Source organism: Apis cerana, linkage group LG11 (assembly GCF_029169275.1).
Source record: "Apis cerana isolate GH-2021 linkage group LG11, AcerK_1.0, whole genome shotgun sequence".
Lineage (NCBI taxonomy): Eukaryota > Metazoa > Arthropoda > Insecta > Hymenoptera > Apidae > Apis > Apis cerana.
Window position 1 is genome coordinate 14,563,326 of NC_083862.1, and position 19,574 is coordinate 14,582,899.

The 19,574-nt window shown below is 25.7% G+C and overlaps 2 protein-coding genes and 1 long non-coding RNA gene across 6 annotated transcripts; 2 read left to right on the forward strand and 1 right to left on the reverse strand.

Annotated features, from left to right (window-relative positions):
- The first annotated feature begins 215 nt into the window (after positions 1-215).
- Positions 216-10,993, forward strand: LOC107995947 (ATP-binding cassette sub-family C member 4). Of its 3 annotated transcripts, none has more exons than XM_017053729.3 (17): positions 216-408; positions 3,227-3,473; positions 3,588-3,708; positions 4,418-4,528; positions 4,624-4,758; positions 5,003-5,207; positions 5,486-5,708; positions 5,945-6,601; positions 6,700-7,205; positions 7,285-7,566; positions 7,635-7,864; positions 7,942-8,441; positions 8,599-8,829; positions 8,930-9,264; positions 9,339-9,584; positions 9,672-9,974; positions 10,103-10,993. In XM_017053729.3, the coding sequence occupies exons 3-17, from the start codon at positions 3,635-3,637 to the stop codon at positions 10,241-10,243; spliced, it is 4,179 nt and encodes a 1,392-aa protein (XP_016909218.1). In that variant the 5' UTR covers positions 216-408; positions 3,227-3,473; positions 3,588-3,634; the 3' UTR covers positions 10,244-10,993. The 3 variants fall into 3 exon arrangements, with proteins under 3 accessions (XP_016909218.1, XP_016909220.1, XP_061938271.1); XM_017053731.3 differs by having other exon boundaries at positions 3,622-3,708; XM_062082287.1 differs by lacking the exon at positions 216-408 and adding an exon at positions 2,508-2,553 and having other exon boundaries at positions 3,622-3,708.
- Positions 10,624-11,705, reverse strand: LOC133667009 (uncharacterized). The gene is made up of 2 exons (XR_009832062.1): positions 11,173-11,705; positions 10,624-11,097 (listed from the first exon to the last, which is right to left on the reverse strand). It is a non-coding gene; the product is annotated as an uncharacterized LOC133667009 (long non-coding RNA).
- A 139-nt stretch (positions 11,706-11,844) lies between these two features.
- On the forward strand, positions 11,845-19,295 carry LOC107995966 (ATP-binding cassette sub-family C member 4). Of its 2 annotated transcripts, none has more exons than XM_017053772.3 (16): positions 11,845-12,002; positions 12,509-12,619; positions 12,853-13,240; positions 13,642-13,773; positions 13,857-14,048; positions 14,190-14,498; positions 14,594-15,106; positions 15,285-15,590; positions 15,720-15,926; positions 16,001-16,502; positions 16,589-16,819; positions 16,911-17,147; positions 17,236-17,498; positions 17,578-18,017; positions 18,101-18,230; positions 18,711-19,295. In XM_017053772.3, exons 1-16 carry the CDS (start codon positions 11,929-11,931, stop codon positions 18,921-18,923), a joined length of 4,248 nt encoding a protein of 1,415 aa, XP_016909261.2. In that variant the 5' UTR covers positions 11,845-11,928; the 3' UTR covers positions 18,924-19,295. The 2 variants fall into 2 exon arrangements, with proteins under 2 accessions (XP_016909261.2, XP_016909262.2); XM_017053773.2 differs by having other exon boundaries at positions 14,190-14,372.
- The last annotated feature ends 279 nt before the right edge of the window (positions 19,296-19,574 follow it).

The following is a 19,574-nucleotide window of genomic DNA, read 5'->3' on the forward strand; positions in this document are numbered from 1 at the left end:
ACTAGTATTCAAGCTTATAAAGAATTATTTAGAAAGAAAATATTATAATTTCTTATTTATTGAATCTCTAATATATATAGAGTTATATAAAAATTATTGGAAAATAGTATAGAAAATCGTATGTATTATTAAAAATACATAGAAATCAGTTATATCGATAGTTAAATAGTAGTTACATATTGAGTATACGTCACAGAACGAAGAAGTAACTAAAGGAAAAGGAAAGACAAGATCTGTATTCAGTAGCGGTTCAGGCTTTGTAGTAAGGAGGCAGGCGTACTTATCGTTTCGATTTATCGAAGCGTTTAACGACATTACTCATAAGAAAATAAATCCAATTTATAGAATGTAACATTCATCGATAATATTCTTTTGTTAAGTAGAAAACGAATGATACAAATACAGAAAGTAAGTAAAAATATATATTTATCAAATGTTTTATGTACGTATATATATTTCATTCGATTAGCTTTATTCAAAAATTTTTTTCAAATCATAATAAGCGTATATATAAAATACTGCTATGTTAACATTAAGACCACTTTGCATGCCAGATTGAAACATTCTTGTCCCTTAGGCTGAAAATATCCCTGTTAGACTATTTACAGAATAGTACAATTACAATGCTTTGAAGAAGCATAAGAAAATGATTTTAATAATTGGAAAAAATTTTAATAAATTAGATGTTACTATTTGATAAAAATTATGCGATTTATGTAAAATTGTATAATAGAAATTGGAAATTATTTTCCATAAAAATAAAATGTTACGAGTTACTCATGGCAATATGCATTAAGTCAAATTGAAAAGAATCGTGATATATTATACTGAACAGTACACATCACGTGCCGTATACAATTGACCCGTTCTCAGCTTCTCTGTCTTAATAACAATTTCGCGTGGCATCGTTTAATGCGACCATTAGCCTGACTACGTTACACAACTAGAAGGAACTCACTCACATCCATTGAAGAACGATGTATAATTAATAATATAAAAATTTATTATTTTTAAACAATGGTGACTGAAAAATTATTATGAAAAAATTTTCTTGTAATTTTTTAATACATTTTTACATAAATATAATTCCTGATAATAATTTGAAAAGATTTTTTTATTGCATAACAATTGTGTTTCAATTATTCTTTATAAAGTTTCATATTTAATTTTTTTAACATTAATATTTTTGTTATATCATTATAAACATTATTTATATTATTTATTTATAAACATTATTTAAATGTAATGTTATTTATCATGTAATAATAATAATAATAATAATGTTTTTTAAAAGTATAATATGTTTAAAAATGTACAATAAAATAATTGTATGATAATTAAAGATTATTAATTGTGAAGTAAAAATATTCACTAAACTTTTTAAAATTGTAATTTGAATATATTTTTATATAATGCACATGATCTATGCAATGCGAATCTTCTCATTTAGATCATAGATAAATTTGTTAAAACTTTCAATGTGATAGAAAACGACGGTTCGTTTACCTTTGCAATAGCTTGTTTTATGACAGTGTATACACATCCGCATGTATCGAATGGAATTTAAAACTATAATGTTAAGTTTACTGATTCAGCACCATTTATAATTTCTCTTTTCTTTGTAGAAGTAAAAATTATGAAAATGTAAAATCGCAATCTATGTTGATATCACGTAAAATCTGAGTTTGGAATTGATAACACTACAATAAATGTCATGATATAATTATTGCCTTAATTTATTGCAAGTTCATGGTATTTCCTGGAAAAAGCTTTCCGCGACTAATATACATTTATATGCGTATAATTCGCGTAAAGACAAACGATATTCTTCTTTTATCAATTTATGTAATAAATATATTTTTTACATATAATCTTTTTTGAATAAAATTACTTATATTTTAATGAGATTATATAAAATTATATAAATAATAATCTTTAATGGTTAAAAAATTTTGTAGAATTTTTTGCTGAATAATCATGACGAACTCATTTTCATTTTGTATTTGTTTGATAGTTTTATTTAAGCAAATACGTAACTTCTATCTTAATGCATATAAGATTTACGATATATGCAAGATATTCAAAAAGTTATTATTTTATCGTTTTTTGTATATTTTTTTATTTTTAGTTTAATTTAATTTTTTAATTTTAGTTTAAATTTCTGAAAATTTTTTAATTTTACTTCATTTCGTGATAATATAAATAAATAGTTTTAATCATGAATGACAGATGACTAGCGTTATTTTTATCTTTTTATTTGTCTATATATATACATACAATTGATAATTTGAAAAAAATATTTGTAATGTTTTCTAAATAATTTAAAATACATATATACTTATTCTTTAAATATATTTTTTATTTCTCGTACTTTTATTTTTACGATATTGGAACAATAATGTTTACAATTGAATGATAGCAATGTTGACTCGTTATCTTTATTGTTATTCTAATATTATCACTAACTTTTTGCAATATATTCATATTACATATTTATGTTATAACGTATGTTAGATTTTATTTCTTTGATTAAACGACATTATATTTCAGCAGGTAATTGTGAATTAAAATCGTGACAATGGTTGCTACAAATTACTCAACTCATTACATTCTAACACGATCGATGAATTTTAAGTACATCGCTACGCTTTTGTAAAATTTAATTCTAATGTATTTTACATATAGAGAATTCAAGGTCATGTGATGCAATAATGTTAATAATAAAAATGAAAATGATAATAATTCAATATATATTAAAATTCCTATTAAAGAGACAAATAAACTTATTAACTTATTTTATATATTTAGATACATTTATAATTAAATACATTAATATAATACTGCTTTCGGTAATCTACTAATGTATACATTCGTAACTTATGAAGAAAATATTATTGAGTCACAGTTTCTTCATCACAAATCAAATTTATTGATTTCTACATTTTGGTTTTATTCGTTTCATTCAGCTTCAATTTTATAATATTATTTGCTAGGATTTCATGTAATAATAATTATAATATTTAATAATTATAAAATAGAATTATTATCAATAAATAACCGAATATTCCTTTATATCTATACGTCTATCAAATCGTGTCAAAATATTAAAAGTTTCCTGTCGTTGTTTGAACAGTGACTAAGCGAATAATAAGATAAAGAGAAAGAATACACGATATATACGAAAAATTTAGATCTGATACATGATCTCTTTTTGTCTTAAATATAGGTGTTCAACAGGTGTACCTTTTATTTTCCTCCACGATACAGTTCCATGCGAAGACAAAGAACGATTCCGGATAGTGGATTTGGTTGAACTATCATCGAACGGGATTTATCTATCTGGAATATCGACAACGTGAATTTAGTGATTGCTCTCAAGATTCCTTATTGTGTCTGTGTCGTGTCAATTTTCAAGTGATTGCTCAATTAGTCAGCAATCAGATTGTTCGTTAAGAGGACTCTCAAGTAGATATGTAAGCTCTTTGAATGATAAAATCGTCTTTGTTTAAGAAATCAATACGAGTGTTCACGATTTTCTTATTTTTTCCCCCTTAAAACGAATTATACTTGAACATTTTTTTCGCTAGCAATTAAAGAATTAATAACAGTGGGTTAATGCAGCATATAGAAGAAGATGGACACAACCAATTTGAAATCGAAACCAAATCCACGAGAAAAAGCGAATTTACTATCAGTGTTACTTTGGTGGTAAGTTTTTTTAAATTTTGTTCACTTGTTGAATATGAAACAATTTGCAACAACTTTTATCATTATATTATTATTATTGTTATTTTATATTTTTTATTTGTATCATGGTTCAAAACTAGGTTAATTCAATGAATTCGTAGCTTATTTTGAATATATGAACATAGAATCATTTTAAAACTTGTTTGAAATTAGTGCGTTTTAATAAAAAGAAAAAGTGATGTATAAATTTGAAATTATGAAAAAAATAAATAATTCAGATTATATTTATTATTAAATATTTAAATTTGAATATTTTAATATTGAAATATTTAAATTCAAATTTATAAATGCATATAATTAAATCTAAATATTCAATTTTGTTTTGTTTTCACAATTTACAAGCAAAAAGATCGATAATATCAACAAAAAATGATTTAATATTAATGAAATTGTTTTTCTATTGTATATTTATTTTTACAAATCATGAAAATCATACGTTCGAAATATCTTTATTATGTGCTAAATATATAGATATTATTTATAATTAAAATTATTTTTTCTGTAGTAATTTTATATAATTATCTATATAATTGTTTCAAGATTATTACAAAAAGATTAATTATTTAAAATATTATTGAATAAATATTTAATTAAAAATTCGTTAATTTAATTCTTTGTTTCTATATTATACTTGTTAAATTATTAAATTATCTATTATAATGATATGCAGGTGGACAATAGATTTATTCAAGATAGGCTACAGAAAGATTCTGCAAACCGATGATTTATATACTCCTTTGAAGACGGATCGATCGAATGTGCTTGGAGATCGATTGGAAAAGTTTGTATTGATATTCAATTCAATATTTTAGATAATATATTTATAAATTTATAAGAAAAAAACTTATAAACTACTTATGAAACATACTATTTTAGGCGATGGAAAATTGAGATGGAAAATTCGAAAAAACATAAAAGAAAAGCCAGTTTATTGAGAGCAATTTTTCGTACCTTTTGGTGGGAATATACCGTGCTTGGTTTAATGCAAATATTAAATGAATTTATTATCCGGTATATTTTTAGTTTTCAATTCAATTCTTTGCATTCAATATTTTCATAATTCATGTACAATTATAATTTAGAGAATTATTTGCATTTGATAATTTTACTAGAAAGACAATTTTACTGTTTAAAAAAAAGTACTGATTAAAAATATATTAATGTTTTATGTTATTCATAAAATACTTCGTGCAAAATGTTAATTTAATATTTTTTTATTTTTATATGACTGTATATAACAAATATTCATTTAAAGATTAGGAACACCAATACTTCTGGGTGGACTTTTACGTTATTTCAAAAAGAGTACGAATGAAACTTACGAAACTGCACTATTATACGCGGCTGGAATTTGTATAGCAACAGCTATAAATGTAATCACTCTCAATCAAGCAATTTTCGGTGCATTTCATATTGGTGCAAAAATCAGGGTTGCCACGTGCTCTGTAGTATATCGAAAGGTAATTTAAAAAAAATGATAATCATTTTATTAAATTGTTTATCAAAAGTTCAAATAATCCTGGAAAAAATTATTTTAATTTAAATTTTATATTCATAAAATTTTGTTTTATATAAAACATAATATATACTAAAATATATAAAATTATATATATAAAATATATAATATACTATATAACTATACATAATATAGTTTTATAAAATTGCACTTTAATTTGAAATTTTATAATATTTGCATGCATAGTATAAACAATAATTTTTTTTTCTTTTTATATAATAGGCGTTACGACTTAGCAAAACAGCACTTGGTGAAACAGCTCCAGGGAAAGTTGTTAATTTAGTAGCTAATGATGTAAATAGATTTGATCTTGTTTCCATCTTTATACATCATATGTGGTCTGCTCCAATTTCTATGTTAATCATAGCATACTTTCTTTATACTGAAGCTGGATATGCTGGTTTAATTGGTATTGCTGCAGTTTCCGTCGTTGTGCCAATTCAATGTGAGTTTCTCGTAATAATAAATTAAATTGTTGAAAAAAGATTCGAATGATATGAAAAATATTTTTTATTTTGCATAATATAAATATAATGATATAATAATAAGTAATCGAAAATAAAAATACCCGTTCAAAGTCTTGAAATTAATATTTATAAACTTTTTTTTTATAAACTTTAAAAGTTGTGAATTATTATTGTTCATAATTATTATTAGAAATTTGTAATTTATATATTTTAGCATATACAGGAAAATTGTCTTCCAAATTTCGGCTACAAACTGCTATAAAAACCGACGAAAGAGTTCGTTTAATGGACGAAATTATATCAGGTGTTCAAGTAATTAAAATGTATGCCTGGGAAAAACCATTTTGTGCTTTGATCGAAACTGCACGTAAATTAGAATTACAAGTAGTCACTAAGAGTGCCTATATTAGAGGTATCTATATGACCTTCAACTTGTTTACTACAAGGATGGCTCTTTATGCTACTCTAATTAGTATCCTCTTATTTGGCAATGAATTATCTGCCGATAAAGTGTTTGTTTTTTCTTCTTATTTTAATATTTTGGCACATACTATGTCTGGAATGTTCGTGCGGGGTTTTGCGGAAATTGCCGAATGTATAGTGGCTGTAAGAAGATTACAGCATTTTCTAATGTATGAAGAATTTCAAGATAATATTTATACTTCAAATAATTTCACTGCTAGTCTTAATGGTAGTATTAATAGTGTATCCAAACAAGTTTCCAATAAAACTTCCAAAAATGATATACCATATATTGATGATGAAATAGACAGTTATGAGAATCTAGACGATTCTTTAGAAAAAAGGAGACACAATGGTTTAATAGTTGTTGCTAGTGATTTGTTGCAAAATACAGCAAATCTTATGGGAGGTAAACATTTAATATATAGCATAAAATATAAATATTTTTATGCTATTTTTATTTATTTATATAAAATATTTTTTTAAAATATTTTTTTTTTTTTATAGAAAAAAAACATTCTTCAATGCCAATTGAAGAGATATATGCAATAAAAATGACAAATTTAACAGCCAAATGGGAACCAAGTCAATCTGAGAATACTCTTGAAAGTGTAAATTTAGAAATGCAAAAAGGAAAGATATATGCTGTAATAGGTATGGTTGGAGCTGGAAAAAGTTCCTTTCTTTCTGCCATTCTTGGAGAAATAGATATAACGGAAGGTCACGTGAAAGTAAACGGAAGTCTGAGCTATGCTGGACAAGAAGCTTGGGTTTTTGGTTCAACTGTTAGACAAAATATTCTTTTTGGACAATCTTATGATCGTCATCGATATCAGAAAGTTATTAAAGCTTGTTCTCTTTCAAGAGATTTCAAACAATTCCCACAAGGTGATCAAACAGTTGTTGGAGAAAGAGGTAGTTCCTTATCAGGAGGACAGAAAGCTAGAATTAATTTAGCTAGATCTTTATATAGGCAAGCAGATATTTATTTGTTGGATGATCCATTGAGTGCTGTAAGTATTTTGGAAATAATAATTTAAATTTTAAAATAATTTAGAGTTGGAAAGTTATAAAAAAATTTATAACTTTCAGGTTGATACTCATGTTAGTAAACATTTATTTGAGGAATGCATGCAAAGATATTTAGCTGGAAAAACGAGAATTTTAGCTACTCATCAGTTACAATATGTGAAGAATGTAGATGCTATTATACTTATAGATCAAGGAAAAGTTACAGTATTTTCTAATTTTCAAGATTTATTGAAGCAACGACCAGAGTATGCTGAATTACTTGCAGCAGAATCAGAAACGAATGAAGATAGTTCTTTAGAAAAAAGTACTATGAGAAGACAATTTTCATCATCAAGTACTAGAGTAAGAATATTATATTTTTTAAATCTATATAATCTTTAGATAAAAAATATATTATTTTATTTTAATAGAGTCGAACTCCAGAAGCAAGTAGCGGAGGAACAGATGATGAGGAAGAAGATGAAGATCCTCAAGGATTAAATGATGGTCTAGAAGGAACTTCTCGTGGAGCAGTTAAAGGTTCATTATTCATTAAGTACTTCCAAACTGGTGCTAATTTATGTTTAGCATTTACGCTACTCCTATTATTTATAAGTACACAGTTTATAGCCAGTCTCAACGATTATTTTGTTCCTATTTTGTAAGTATTATAAAATATTATTTTAAAATTTAAAATATTTTAAAATATTATATTTTATAAATTAAAAACATTTTCAGAGTAAGTGCAGAAGAAATGCGACATTATTACCTTATACAAGCTAAGTCTAATATTACCAATGATACTTTGATTGAAAACTTAGATATTTCATCCATGTATAAATATTTATATATTTATACAATTATAGTTGTGGGAATATTTTGTATTGGCATTACCAGATCGTTGTCTTTTTACAAAGTATGCATATTATGCAGTCAAAAATTACATGATATGGCCTTTAGTGCTTTAATTAGAACGGGTATGAGATTTTTCGACATCAATCCCAGTGGTCGAATACTTAATAGATTTTCTAAAGATATGGGAGCTATTGATGAATTATTACCAAAGGCTATACTCGATGCTGGTCAAATATGTATGATGATGGTTGGATCGTTAACAGTATCGTGTATCATTAATCCTCTTTTCTTAATCCCTATAATATTTTTGGGTACAGTATTTTATTGGATAAGAAAAGTATTTTTGAAGACTAGTAAAAATATTAAGAGAATGGAAGGAATAAGTAAGTATCGTCATTAAAAATATCAATTAAATATTAATTCATATTCAAAAATTTTTGTAGAATTAAAAATTATTATAAAATATATATTCAAATAATTGATGAAGTTAAAAAATATTTTTAATTATTAAAAAGATTTTTATAATTTTTACTCTTACAGCTCGATCACCTGTATTTACTCATTTAAATGCTACTTTAAATGGATTGTCTACCATAAGAGCTTATTGTGCACAAGATATATTAAAAAAAGAATTTGATAAACTGCAAGACGTCCATACTTCCACTGTCTATATGTACGTAACAGCGAGTACTGCTTTTGGATTTTCGTTGGATGTCTTTTGTTTCATCTTTATATCTGTAGTTACCTTCAGTTTTTTGTTATTGGAACAATGTAAGATTCAAATTGATATTTTTTTATTTAATTAATATTTTTCTACAAAATAATCTTTAATAAATAACAACAATAAAATATGATTTTTTTTATCTTATAGCATTTTCCGGTGGAGAAGTAGGCTTAGCCATCACTCAAGTAATGGCTATGACTGGAATGATTCAGTGGGGTATGAGACAGAATGCTGAAGTCGCGAACCAATTGATGTCTGTGGAGCGTGTATTAGAATATACGCAAGTCATACCTGAACCAAATTTACGCGATAGAGGAAAGTTTGCCAAAAAAACAGAAAAACAAATTGCACTTCCTGCTAATGCACCAAAAAATTGGCCTACAGATGGAATGATCAAATTTAGAAGCGTATATTTGAAATACGTAGAGGAAGATCCTCCGGTATTAAAAGGATTAAATCTTATCATTAATCCTGGAGAAAAAGTATATTTTTTTTATATATTAATTTTTAGAAAAATATAACCAAAAATAGAATATATATTTATAATATTTTGCAGATAGGTATAGTAGGAAGAACAGGAGCAGGAAAATCCTCTTTAATAGCAGCTTTGTTTAGATTAACTAAAATCGAAGGAGTTTTAGAAATCGATGGTATAGATACTGGGTCTATTTGTCTAGAGGATTTACGACGTAATATATCTATTATTCCTCAAGATCCAGTTTTATTTTCTGGTACTTTGAGACGCAATTTAGATCCTTTTAACGAATTTACAGATAAAGCTATATGGGAAGTACTTGAAGAAGTAAGTTGAAACATAGACGTTAATTTTATTTTTTTTTTTTTTTTTTATATGAGTAAAATGAAATTTGTAATTATGTATATGTTAAAGGTAGAATTAAAGGATGCTGTAGTTACTGCTGGAACAGGTTTGGAAAGTCGTGTTTTGGATAGAGGTAGTAATTATAGCGTTGGTCAAAAACAGTTAGTTTGCTTGGCAAGAGCTATTTTAAGAAACAATAAAATTCTGATGCTTGACGAAGCGACAGCTAATGTAGATCCGCAAACAGATGCCTTAATTCAACATACGATACGAAAAAAATTTGCCAAATGTACCGTACTTACTATTGCCCATCGATTAAATACAATTATGGATAGTGATAAGGTTTTAGTTATGGATAAGGGTCGTATGGCGGTAGGTAGAATTTTGTATTTATTTCTTATCTTAATATTTAAATTTAATTTTAAATGTTGTAATTTAATAATTAAATTTTTATACATAAAAATTAACCAAATACTAAATAGCTATATTTTAATTTGCAGGAATTCGATCATCCATACATATTACTTCAAAATAGTTACAGTCAATTCAAATCATTAGTAAAAGAAACTGACCGTGCTATGTACGATCAATTAGTTAAAGTTGCAAAACAATCTTATATTGCCAAATATGGAGAACGATGATGGATAAAAAAAAAACAATAGAAATTATTTAGTGATAATATTGTGCAATTAAGAAGTTATATTTTTTTATAATATATTTCCAAACATAACAATACCAAACATAAAAAATATTCGAGATAGTATATACATATATATTTTTGTATTTCTATATATGCAAATTATTCAAATATTTCAAGAACTTTATTGTAATACATAAATAGAATGCTGCTGTGCGGCGTACTGGCACTTATAACGAGTACCAAAGTACTTATATTTTCTTTATTTCGAATTTTATATGTTTACATCGTAGGGAATATTATATGTACGCGTTTTTGCGTTTTAAAGAATGCAAAAGAAAATAAAATCTTAAATATAAGTGTTAAGTAAATAAAAAATTAAGCTACATTTATAACATTTTTATAAAGAAGATTAATATTATACATATATTATAATCTTATTATGTAGTACAAATGAAAAATATATAATTATAACGTTACATTATACATTAATAAGTTGTATAATATAGTTCGAATATCGATTAATGTATTACATATACAACATTCGATAAATAATCAACAAATTAGTACAATTGATATATTAAGAATATATATGAATATAATACAAGAATAATAATACAGTGTTCATTGTAATTTGTTATTTTCGAAATTTATATTTTTATATTTTGTACACGTAGATACGTGTTTATTAATCTTTATTGTACTATACCGAATTGTAAATAAAATTCCCTACTTTTATATATAAATATAAAAATAATATATATAAATTCCTTACTAATAAAAATATATAATATACTCATAATATACACTATAATTTTAATATTTGATTCAAATGTATCGAGTAACAATTTTACAAACCTAAAAATGATGAAAAGAAAAAATATTTTAATGAGAAATATTTTATTAAAGAATGCAATAGCAATATCAATTTACATTTCAATATAATTTAATACAAAGATTTTCTATTCGATACATGAATCATGTGCGACAAGAAACTGAATAAGGCAATATATATATAGCACTAATATTCCCTTCCTCTCCTCTTTCTTTATAATTATCACTAGATGGATGTGCGCACGAGCATATGAACGTTTGTCCATTTAATTTTTATATTATATTATGTAATAATTTTTATTTAATTCTACTATTATATTCTATCTAATTATGTCAATATCTATTCGGCACGAATATTATTAATAAGCTTTATTAACAAAACATGGGCAAAGTTTGATAGATAAAAAATGCGCTTTCTATTTATCTTTTCTTTTTCTTATCTTTCTATCGAATTTTTCAGTTAGAAGTTATAACATATCTATGCGCGCCTGCGTATTCAAAAAAAAATGTTGCTGATTGGTCAAAATACGCGCAATTTATAAAAGTATTACAAATTTACAATTACAAATTTCATAGCATAAAAATATTAAATTTAAAATAAATTTTATATTCTTATCATAAAAATATTATAAGATATATTATAAAATTATTATATTATTTTATTTATTGCAAATTCAAAACAATTTTTATGTGTAGAATATGCAAGTTCATGATTTTTCAAGGTTCTTTATTTTTGAAATATTCATTATTCACGATTTATCAGTTATTATAAGTATATAAGTGAAAATACTATAAACGTTAGTTGGTTAAGAATTCGCTCGGTGGATATATTAAATATATTTATTGAAATAGAAAATGGAGACTAAATTTTCGTACACTAAACGATGTCCGCAAGAGACTGCAAATCCAATTAGTCGATTATTTTTTGGGTATTAATATTTTATATCATTCTGTAAATAATGTAATTTTGTACTTTAATATTCTTTTTTTTATTTTATTTAATTTACTTTTTTTTTATTTACTATTTAATTTCAGTTTATCAAAAATTTTATTTTATCTTTAAAAGATAATTAAATAATTAAAATTACATAAAGATATTTAAAAATTTTATTAATTACATTTAGTGATTTTTGAAATAAAATGAAAGAGAACAATCGATCTATTACTTTTTGATGTATATGAATTGGAACTTTCTTTAACTGTTACGTGTAAAGAACGAAAAAAAAAAATTTTAAATGCATCTGAAAACAAAAGTAGAAATAAAAAAAAATTTAAATTTGATTTGAATTTAATTTTTAGATTTTTTTTTATTTTATTCATTGTTTGTTTTTCTGTTTTCCCATTATGTATATATCATAACAAAAATAAGAAGAGATCATTAAATTATTTAAATAACACTAATTACAATATTTATTTTATACACATAATATTTCAGATGGACAAAAAATATATTTATACATGGCACTAAGAGAGAACTCACATTGTCAGACTTATATCATCCTTTAAGACAAGATGAATCTAAAACAATTACGGATCGATTACAAAAGTAAGTATTACAATAACAATATTTAAAATGTATCGTATTATCTATCTATAAATATATAATTAGCATGAGTTTCAAAAATTTCAAAATCCATTTTAAAAACTTTGATATACTTCAGATAATAATACTTATAATAAAAATACGCATAACTCTATTCCAATTTTATTTTCTTTCATTTTTTATTCTTATAACAAAAAAAAAACAAAAAAAAAAGCATTTTCCTCCACTTGTTATAGATTCTGGAATCAAGAAGTTCAAAAATGGGAACAAAGACAAAAAGAAATGCATCATGATGAATACTCAAAGAAAAGTAACGATTCTCCCCGTTTAATGAAAGTTATATTTCGTACCTTTTGGAAAAAATACTTGTATACAGGTTTATTATTATCTATTCAATATTTAATCTTGATGGTAATTAATCCTATATTGGTATCATGGATCATCAGTTACTTTAAAATCGATGAAAATGCCAAGAGGATGGAGAAATTGGAAGTTGTAACTTATATCTGCTATTTATTATTGTCTATAATAGTGATCGTGTGCATCTCGCATCATGTGGATTTATTAACGCAACAAATTGGCATGAGAATACGAATTGCTTGTTCCTCGTTAATTTATAGAAAAGTATGAATTCAATTAATAGTTTTATTGATTTCAAAAATTCATATTTTATTATTTTTCTAGAATATTTTTCTAACAAATAAAATATCCATTAAAAAGTATTATAAGCAAATTTCAAGTAAGAATGATATATTCAGTAATTATAAAAGTCCTTCAATATTTAACGTGATAACATATATATATAATGAAATATATATGTATACAGTACAGTTAATGTTGCAATAATAACTATTACTTTGTCAACTAATGCACTTTGCATGGATCTAATTTCCATAAAAGAGTCATAATTTGTAATTATCGTTATCTCATTCTTTAAGTTGTATTTTAAGATAATATTTAAGGTTTCTTTTTTTTTTTAAGTTTTTAAATTTTTTCTTTTGACAAATTATTCATTCATGTTGTAGATATTAAGACTTAGTAAAGGAGCCTTGACTCATATTAGTTCCGGCCAAGTGGTAAATCTCCTCAGCAACGATGTCAGACGGTTCGATGAGATATGCTATTATTTAAATTATATTTGGATCACTCCTATCCAAGTAATTTTAATTTTCTATATCGTTATAATTATAAAATTTTAAATTATTATATTTTCTTCTGACTTATACCAATTGGTTTTTAGTTTATCATAATTTTTGTAATATTGTGGCACGCAGTTGGAATTCCAAGTATAATCGGTATCGCAATCCTTTTGTTATTAACTGTTCCAACATATACCGTATTCTCCCCATTGACTCATCAATACAGAAAGATCACTGCTAAATTAATTGACAAAAGGATGCAACTTATGAACGAATTTATAAATGGTATACAGGTAATGAAACAGCACAGATAGTAAAATTCATAGAAATATATTAATAAATTAATGTTTAAATTGCGTTAATCTTTCTACTTTTGTATTAATCCGTTGAATCGTATATACTTGTAGGAATGACAATATTTGTGTGCTTATTAGGTGATCAAGATGTACGCTTGGGAGAAACCATTTGAAAAAATCGTGAAAGCTATACGCTCCACCGAAATCCTAAATATAGAAAATTCAACATGTATTCGCGCAGTATATCTGGCTCTTGTTGTCTTTTCAAATCGTGTAGTTCTGTTTTCAACTATCACATCGTTTGTTCTAATGGGAAATCAAGTAAGGGTAGAATTGACATTTATGTTGGCCTGTTATTTCGAGATGCTTCAATTAACTACCACATTATTGTTTCCACAAGCTCTTTTGTTAATCGGAGAAACTTTGGTGTCCATTAAAAGATTAGAGGTTGTTCAAATTTAATTGCAACAATCCATAGTTATTTTAATGTAATCGCGTATTTTCGTTAAACTAAAAAGAGAAACTTGTTTTTTTTTTTTTAGAAATTTTTATTGCTTGATGAATACCCAAACGAGAAGAGATCACATCAAAACGAAGTCTTAAAATTCAACAAAAAGAGTAATTTATTGAAAGAGAACGTGGAAATCATTAAAATTACAAATAAAGGTCAAAATATAAATTTGAACAATGTTGAAGAAGAGGAACAATTGCCAGTCACAATAGTAATGGAACGTGTGTCAGCGAATTGGATTCCTAACCAACTGCCACCAACTTTGTGCAACATATCTATGAAGATTCAAGGTGGAGAATTATGTTGTATAGTGGGTCCAGTGGGCTCAGGTAAATCTTCGATTTTACACCTTCTTTTGAAGGAACTCCCTCTTGGAGCTGGAAAGTTGGCGTTATATTGTAAGCCATTTGAAAAGTACAATGGACAAGACAATAATATTCCACTGAAGATCTCTTATGCAAGTCAAGAAGCTTGGCTATTTTCTGGAACTGTTAGAGATAATATCCTCTTCGGACAACCTTATGATAAAGATAGATACATTGCTGTAAGTTTTATTGAAAAATTTCTAATAATGTATTAATTATAAATGATTGGGCAACCAAGTGGTAACCGATATTCCAAGCGTTTGTATATATTTTTTTTTAAATATTGTTAATAGTTAATAAGATTAATATTAAACTAATGTAAGTAAAAAAAAATTACAATATGAAAATTGAATGCAGGTAACGAAAGTTTGTGCTTTGACGAAAGATTTTCAACAACTTCCTTATGGTGACATGAGCAATGTAGGAGAAGGTGGGTCTTCTTTATCCGGAGGACAAAAGGCACGAGTAAATTTAGCACGAGCTGTTTACAAAAAAGCTGATATATATTTATTCGATGATCCTCTGAGCGCAGTGGATCCACGTGTAGCGAAACATCTTTTTTATAGATGTATTAAAAACTATCTTCAAGGAAAGACAAGAATTTTAAGCACTCATCAATTACAATTTATCAAAGAGACAGACAAAATTGCAGTATTGGATAAAGTAAATTGAATTTAATTATTAAGTTGAGAATAAATGTGCAATTTTGTATTTCAAAACACAAAAGATCTTTTAAATTCTTTTAAGAAACTTTTTTTTAAAAAAAATTAATACTCTTTCGTATTCTCTAAGGGCTCTATAGCAATGTACGGAACTTATGAGGATTTATTCAGATCGAATGACAATTTTATAGATATGATGAATGTAATTAAAATGTCTACAGAGATTAAAATGCAAAACGAAAACGTCGAATCTTTTAAAAATACCTCTACAAAAAGGAAATCTAGCAAGACAATTGTCCGTAGATTATCTTCTGTAAAATCTACCACCAGTAGCATGGTAATCATAACCTATATTTTCGCAACATTGAAGGTTAATTTTTTTAACTTTTTCAAAAAATAAATCATTTTCAGAATTCGTACAATTATGAAAATGAAGAATTAGCACCAGATAATGATGAAATAATGACAACTGACCATTCTTCTAGTAAAATTTTAAGACAATACTTCCGATATGGTGGCTCTTGTTGTACAATAGTTGCTTTAATATTTATCACTCTCATAGCTCAAGTAACAGTCAATGGAAATGATTATTGGGTCTCCTACTGGACAAATATCGAATCTATAAGAATGGCTTTGGAGAATAATAGTCGTTTATCGAAAAGTCAATATTCTTCTTACATATTGAATGATACCTTTTTATCGAATGTATTCACTTTGGATAAGCATGGACTCATAACTACTATTGACGCAATATACGTATATACATTTTGTATCATTATGTGCATTGTAACAGTATTTGTAAGGAATATGTTCTTCATCAAAGTCTGCGCGAACGCTAGTAAAAATCTTCACAATTCCATGTTTCACAACATATTGCAAACGACGATGAATTTCTTTCATTATAACGCTTCCGGTAAATGTCATTCTTAAAATATCTTTTTACATGGCACAAGTTTTATATATTTGATTATTAATGATTTCTTTATTCGATTTCCATAGGTAGAATTGTAAATAGATTTTCCAAGGATTTGGGTGTCGTGGATGAAGTACTACCTAGAGTGATGTTGGAAAGCATACAAATATTTTTAGTGATAATAGGTATCCTTATTATCGTAATGATAATGAATTATTGGATGGTTATTCCAATAGCAATACTTGTTATTCTTTTTTACTTTGTAAGGATCTCGTATCTTCGAACTGCCAATGGTGTTAAACGTCTTGAGGGTGTAGGCAAGTATGCCATGGCAAGAAAAAGATTTAAAAGAAATGATATTTTTTTTATAATTAATAAAAATTCATTTTAAGAAGGTTAAACTTACAGCAAAAAGTCCAGTATTTTCTCACGTGAATGCTACATTAAGTGGATTATCCACTATTAGAAGTAGTGGATCAAACGTTATAGAATTATTAGAAAAACAATTCGATCATTTGCAAGATGTGCATACCGGTGTATGGTACATTATATTAGTTGTTCCCGTAGCTTTCGGCCTATTTATAGATTTCGTCACGTGTATGTTTATCGCATGTGTCTGTTTTTCCTTTATTTCAATAGAAACAGGTATCGTTTATTTTTAAACATACATTGGTGCGTACACATTTTTTTCAATATTTTTTCAATCTAAAATAGTTGTTTCTGATAATACTAGATAATACTCTTGGAGGTAATGTTGGTATAGCTATATCTCAATCATTAATTATAATCGGTTGTTTGCAATACGGATTGAAACAATTGAGCGAAACGATATCTCAGTTGACGTCTGTAGAAAGAATTGTACAATATACCAATTTGCCAAAAGAAGCTTCATGGACAAGCAACGATCCTCCTGCAATAAATTGGCCAGAGAATGGTCAATTGACTTTGAAAAATGTTTACATGAAATATGACAAGAACGAAGCTCCTGTATTAAAAGTAATGAAACAAAAATAATAATTGTGCAAAAGTTATTTTGTAGAAAATTATCAATAGAATATTTTCGTTTTTTATATAGAATCTAAACGTGACCATAGAAGCAGGCTGGAAAGTTGGCATCGTAGGTAGAACTGGTGCAGGAAAATCATCCATAATATCAGCACTTTTTCGATTATTCGATGAATGTTTACAAGGAGAGATTAAAATTGATGGAAGAGATACCAGAACGTTGGGCTTGCACGAATTACGCTCACGAATATCTATTATTCCTCAGGAACCATTCTTGTTTTCTGAAACATTGCGTTATAATTTGGATCCGTTTAAAAATTTTGATGACGTGCTATTGTGGAATACTCTTCGAGAAGTTGAATTAAATGATCTTAAATTGGATCAAACGTTAATGCATGGAGGGAATAATTTGAGTATCGGACAAAAACAATTGATATGCTTGGCTCGAGCAATTTTAAAGAACAACCGATTATTAGTTTTGGATGAAGCTACAGCTAATATTGACAATTAGTAATAATTACTTTCTAATTTCTAATTTTTATGTTTATTAAAAAATATATATATATATATTTAAAAAAACAATTTTTTTTTAGTACGGATGAACTAATTCAAAAAACTATAAGAGTGAAATTTGTAAATTGTACTGTTATTACGATTGCTCACCGGATAAATACTATTATTGACAGTGACAGAATTATAGTGATGGATTCTGGTAAAATAGCGGTATGATTTAATTTTATATTTATTATAAATATTTTAAAAATACTTTAGAAATTAATCGAATCATTGAAATTAAATCATCGATATATAAGAATTTAAAGTGCATTAGAAGAATTAAAGTTGCATCGTGAAAATTTGTCAAAATACTAATTCTGACTTGACTCTGACCAATAACTATTTTTTTTTTATACATTATTTAATAAACTAACTCTTCTAACCTGTAAAAAATAATTCAAATTGTTTGTTTCAATTTTAGAAAAATTATTCCGTTTCAAAAGATAACCAATTTTCATTATAAATTATTGTACGTGATATTACATATTATATTGTTATCAATATTAATCGTAAATATTTTTATCTCTAAAAAATAAAACATATATGTAATAATAATAATAATCAGAAAAGAAATTCATTTCAAAAATATGATTTCTAAAAATGAATGTATATATATATATATTATATAAAGTTTTTATATTGATGTAGGAATTCGGTTCTCCATACGAATTATTACGAGATAATCCAAATGGAATTTTCTCGCAAATGATCAACAATACAGGCGTATTTATGGCGCAATCTCTTCGTGATCAGGCGGAAAATGCGTATATGAAAAAAACTAAAAGAACAAGTTTGGACATTATACAAACATGCCCTGCGGAAGATAATGTCACAAATGACATCGCGCAGAGCTCTCTTTAATATTAGTTTTAAAATTACAAAAATCGGATAAACAGAATATTAATTTTACGTTTAACAATACGATTAATAATCTAAGGGTAAATTAGTAGTAAAATTTAAAAAACGATTATAAATTTTTTGCATTTATTAAAATTGAAAGTATCAATACAAACGAGTATTTGAAAAAAAAATTAAAAATTCTATCTTCCCCTTCAAATCTATATTCCTAATATTTGTTTGTCAACACATTAATTTTTTCAGACGAATAATTATTTATGAATTGTAGTTATATTATCAAAGAATTAATGATTTAAAAAAATTTTTTAAAAAATTCGATTGTGTAAAATAAAAATTTATGGATATGATAAAATAAATTTTTATGAAGAAGGAAAATTTTAACGCTTTATAATCATTTTATATTTCCTTCGATTTTAATGTATTTTTCGAAAAAATGATAAAACTTGTAGCAAGCAATTGTATATGTTTTCCTAAAAAAAATCTATAAATAAAATAATGAGAAAAATAAAAGAAAAAAAAAAATTTTTAAATATATTGATTGATAAAGTTATCATTTTTTCTACATATATTTTGGCATCTATTCCTGTGATTAAAGTGTAATATTGATAATGTCTCTTTTTATTTCTAAATGAGATTATGAACGATCTCATTCTT

Bases quoted from the DNA above. Each gene is read 5' to 3' on its own strand.
- LOC107995947 (XM_017053729.3), top strand. From the start codon at position 3,635: ATGGACACAACCAATTTGAAATCGAAACCAAATCCACGAGAAAAAGCG. The intron at 4,529-4,623 runs GTTTGTATTGAT...ATACTATTTTAG, and splicing joins CTTGGAGATCGATTGGAAAA to GCGATGGAAAATTGAGATGG. The intron at 7,206-7,284 runs GTAAGTATTTTG...TATAACTTTCAG, and splicing joins TGGATGATCCATTGAGTGCT to GTTGATACTCATGTTAGTAA.
- LOC107995966 (XM_017053772.3), top strand. From the start codon at position 11,929: ATGGAGACTAAATTTTCGTACACTAAACGATGTCCGCAAGAGACTGCA. The intron at 14,499-14,593 runs GTTGTTCAAATT...TTTTTTTTTTAG, and splicing joins TGTCCATTAAAAGATTAGAG to AAATTTTTATTGCTTGATGA. The intron at 15,107-15,284 runs GTAAGTTTTATT...AATTGAATGCAG, and splicing joins ATAAAGATAGATACATTGCT to GTAACGAAAGTTTGTGCTTT.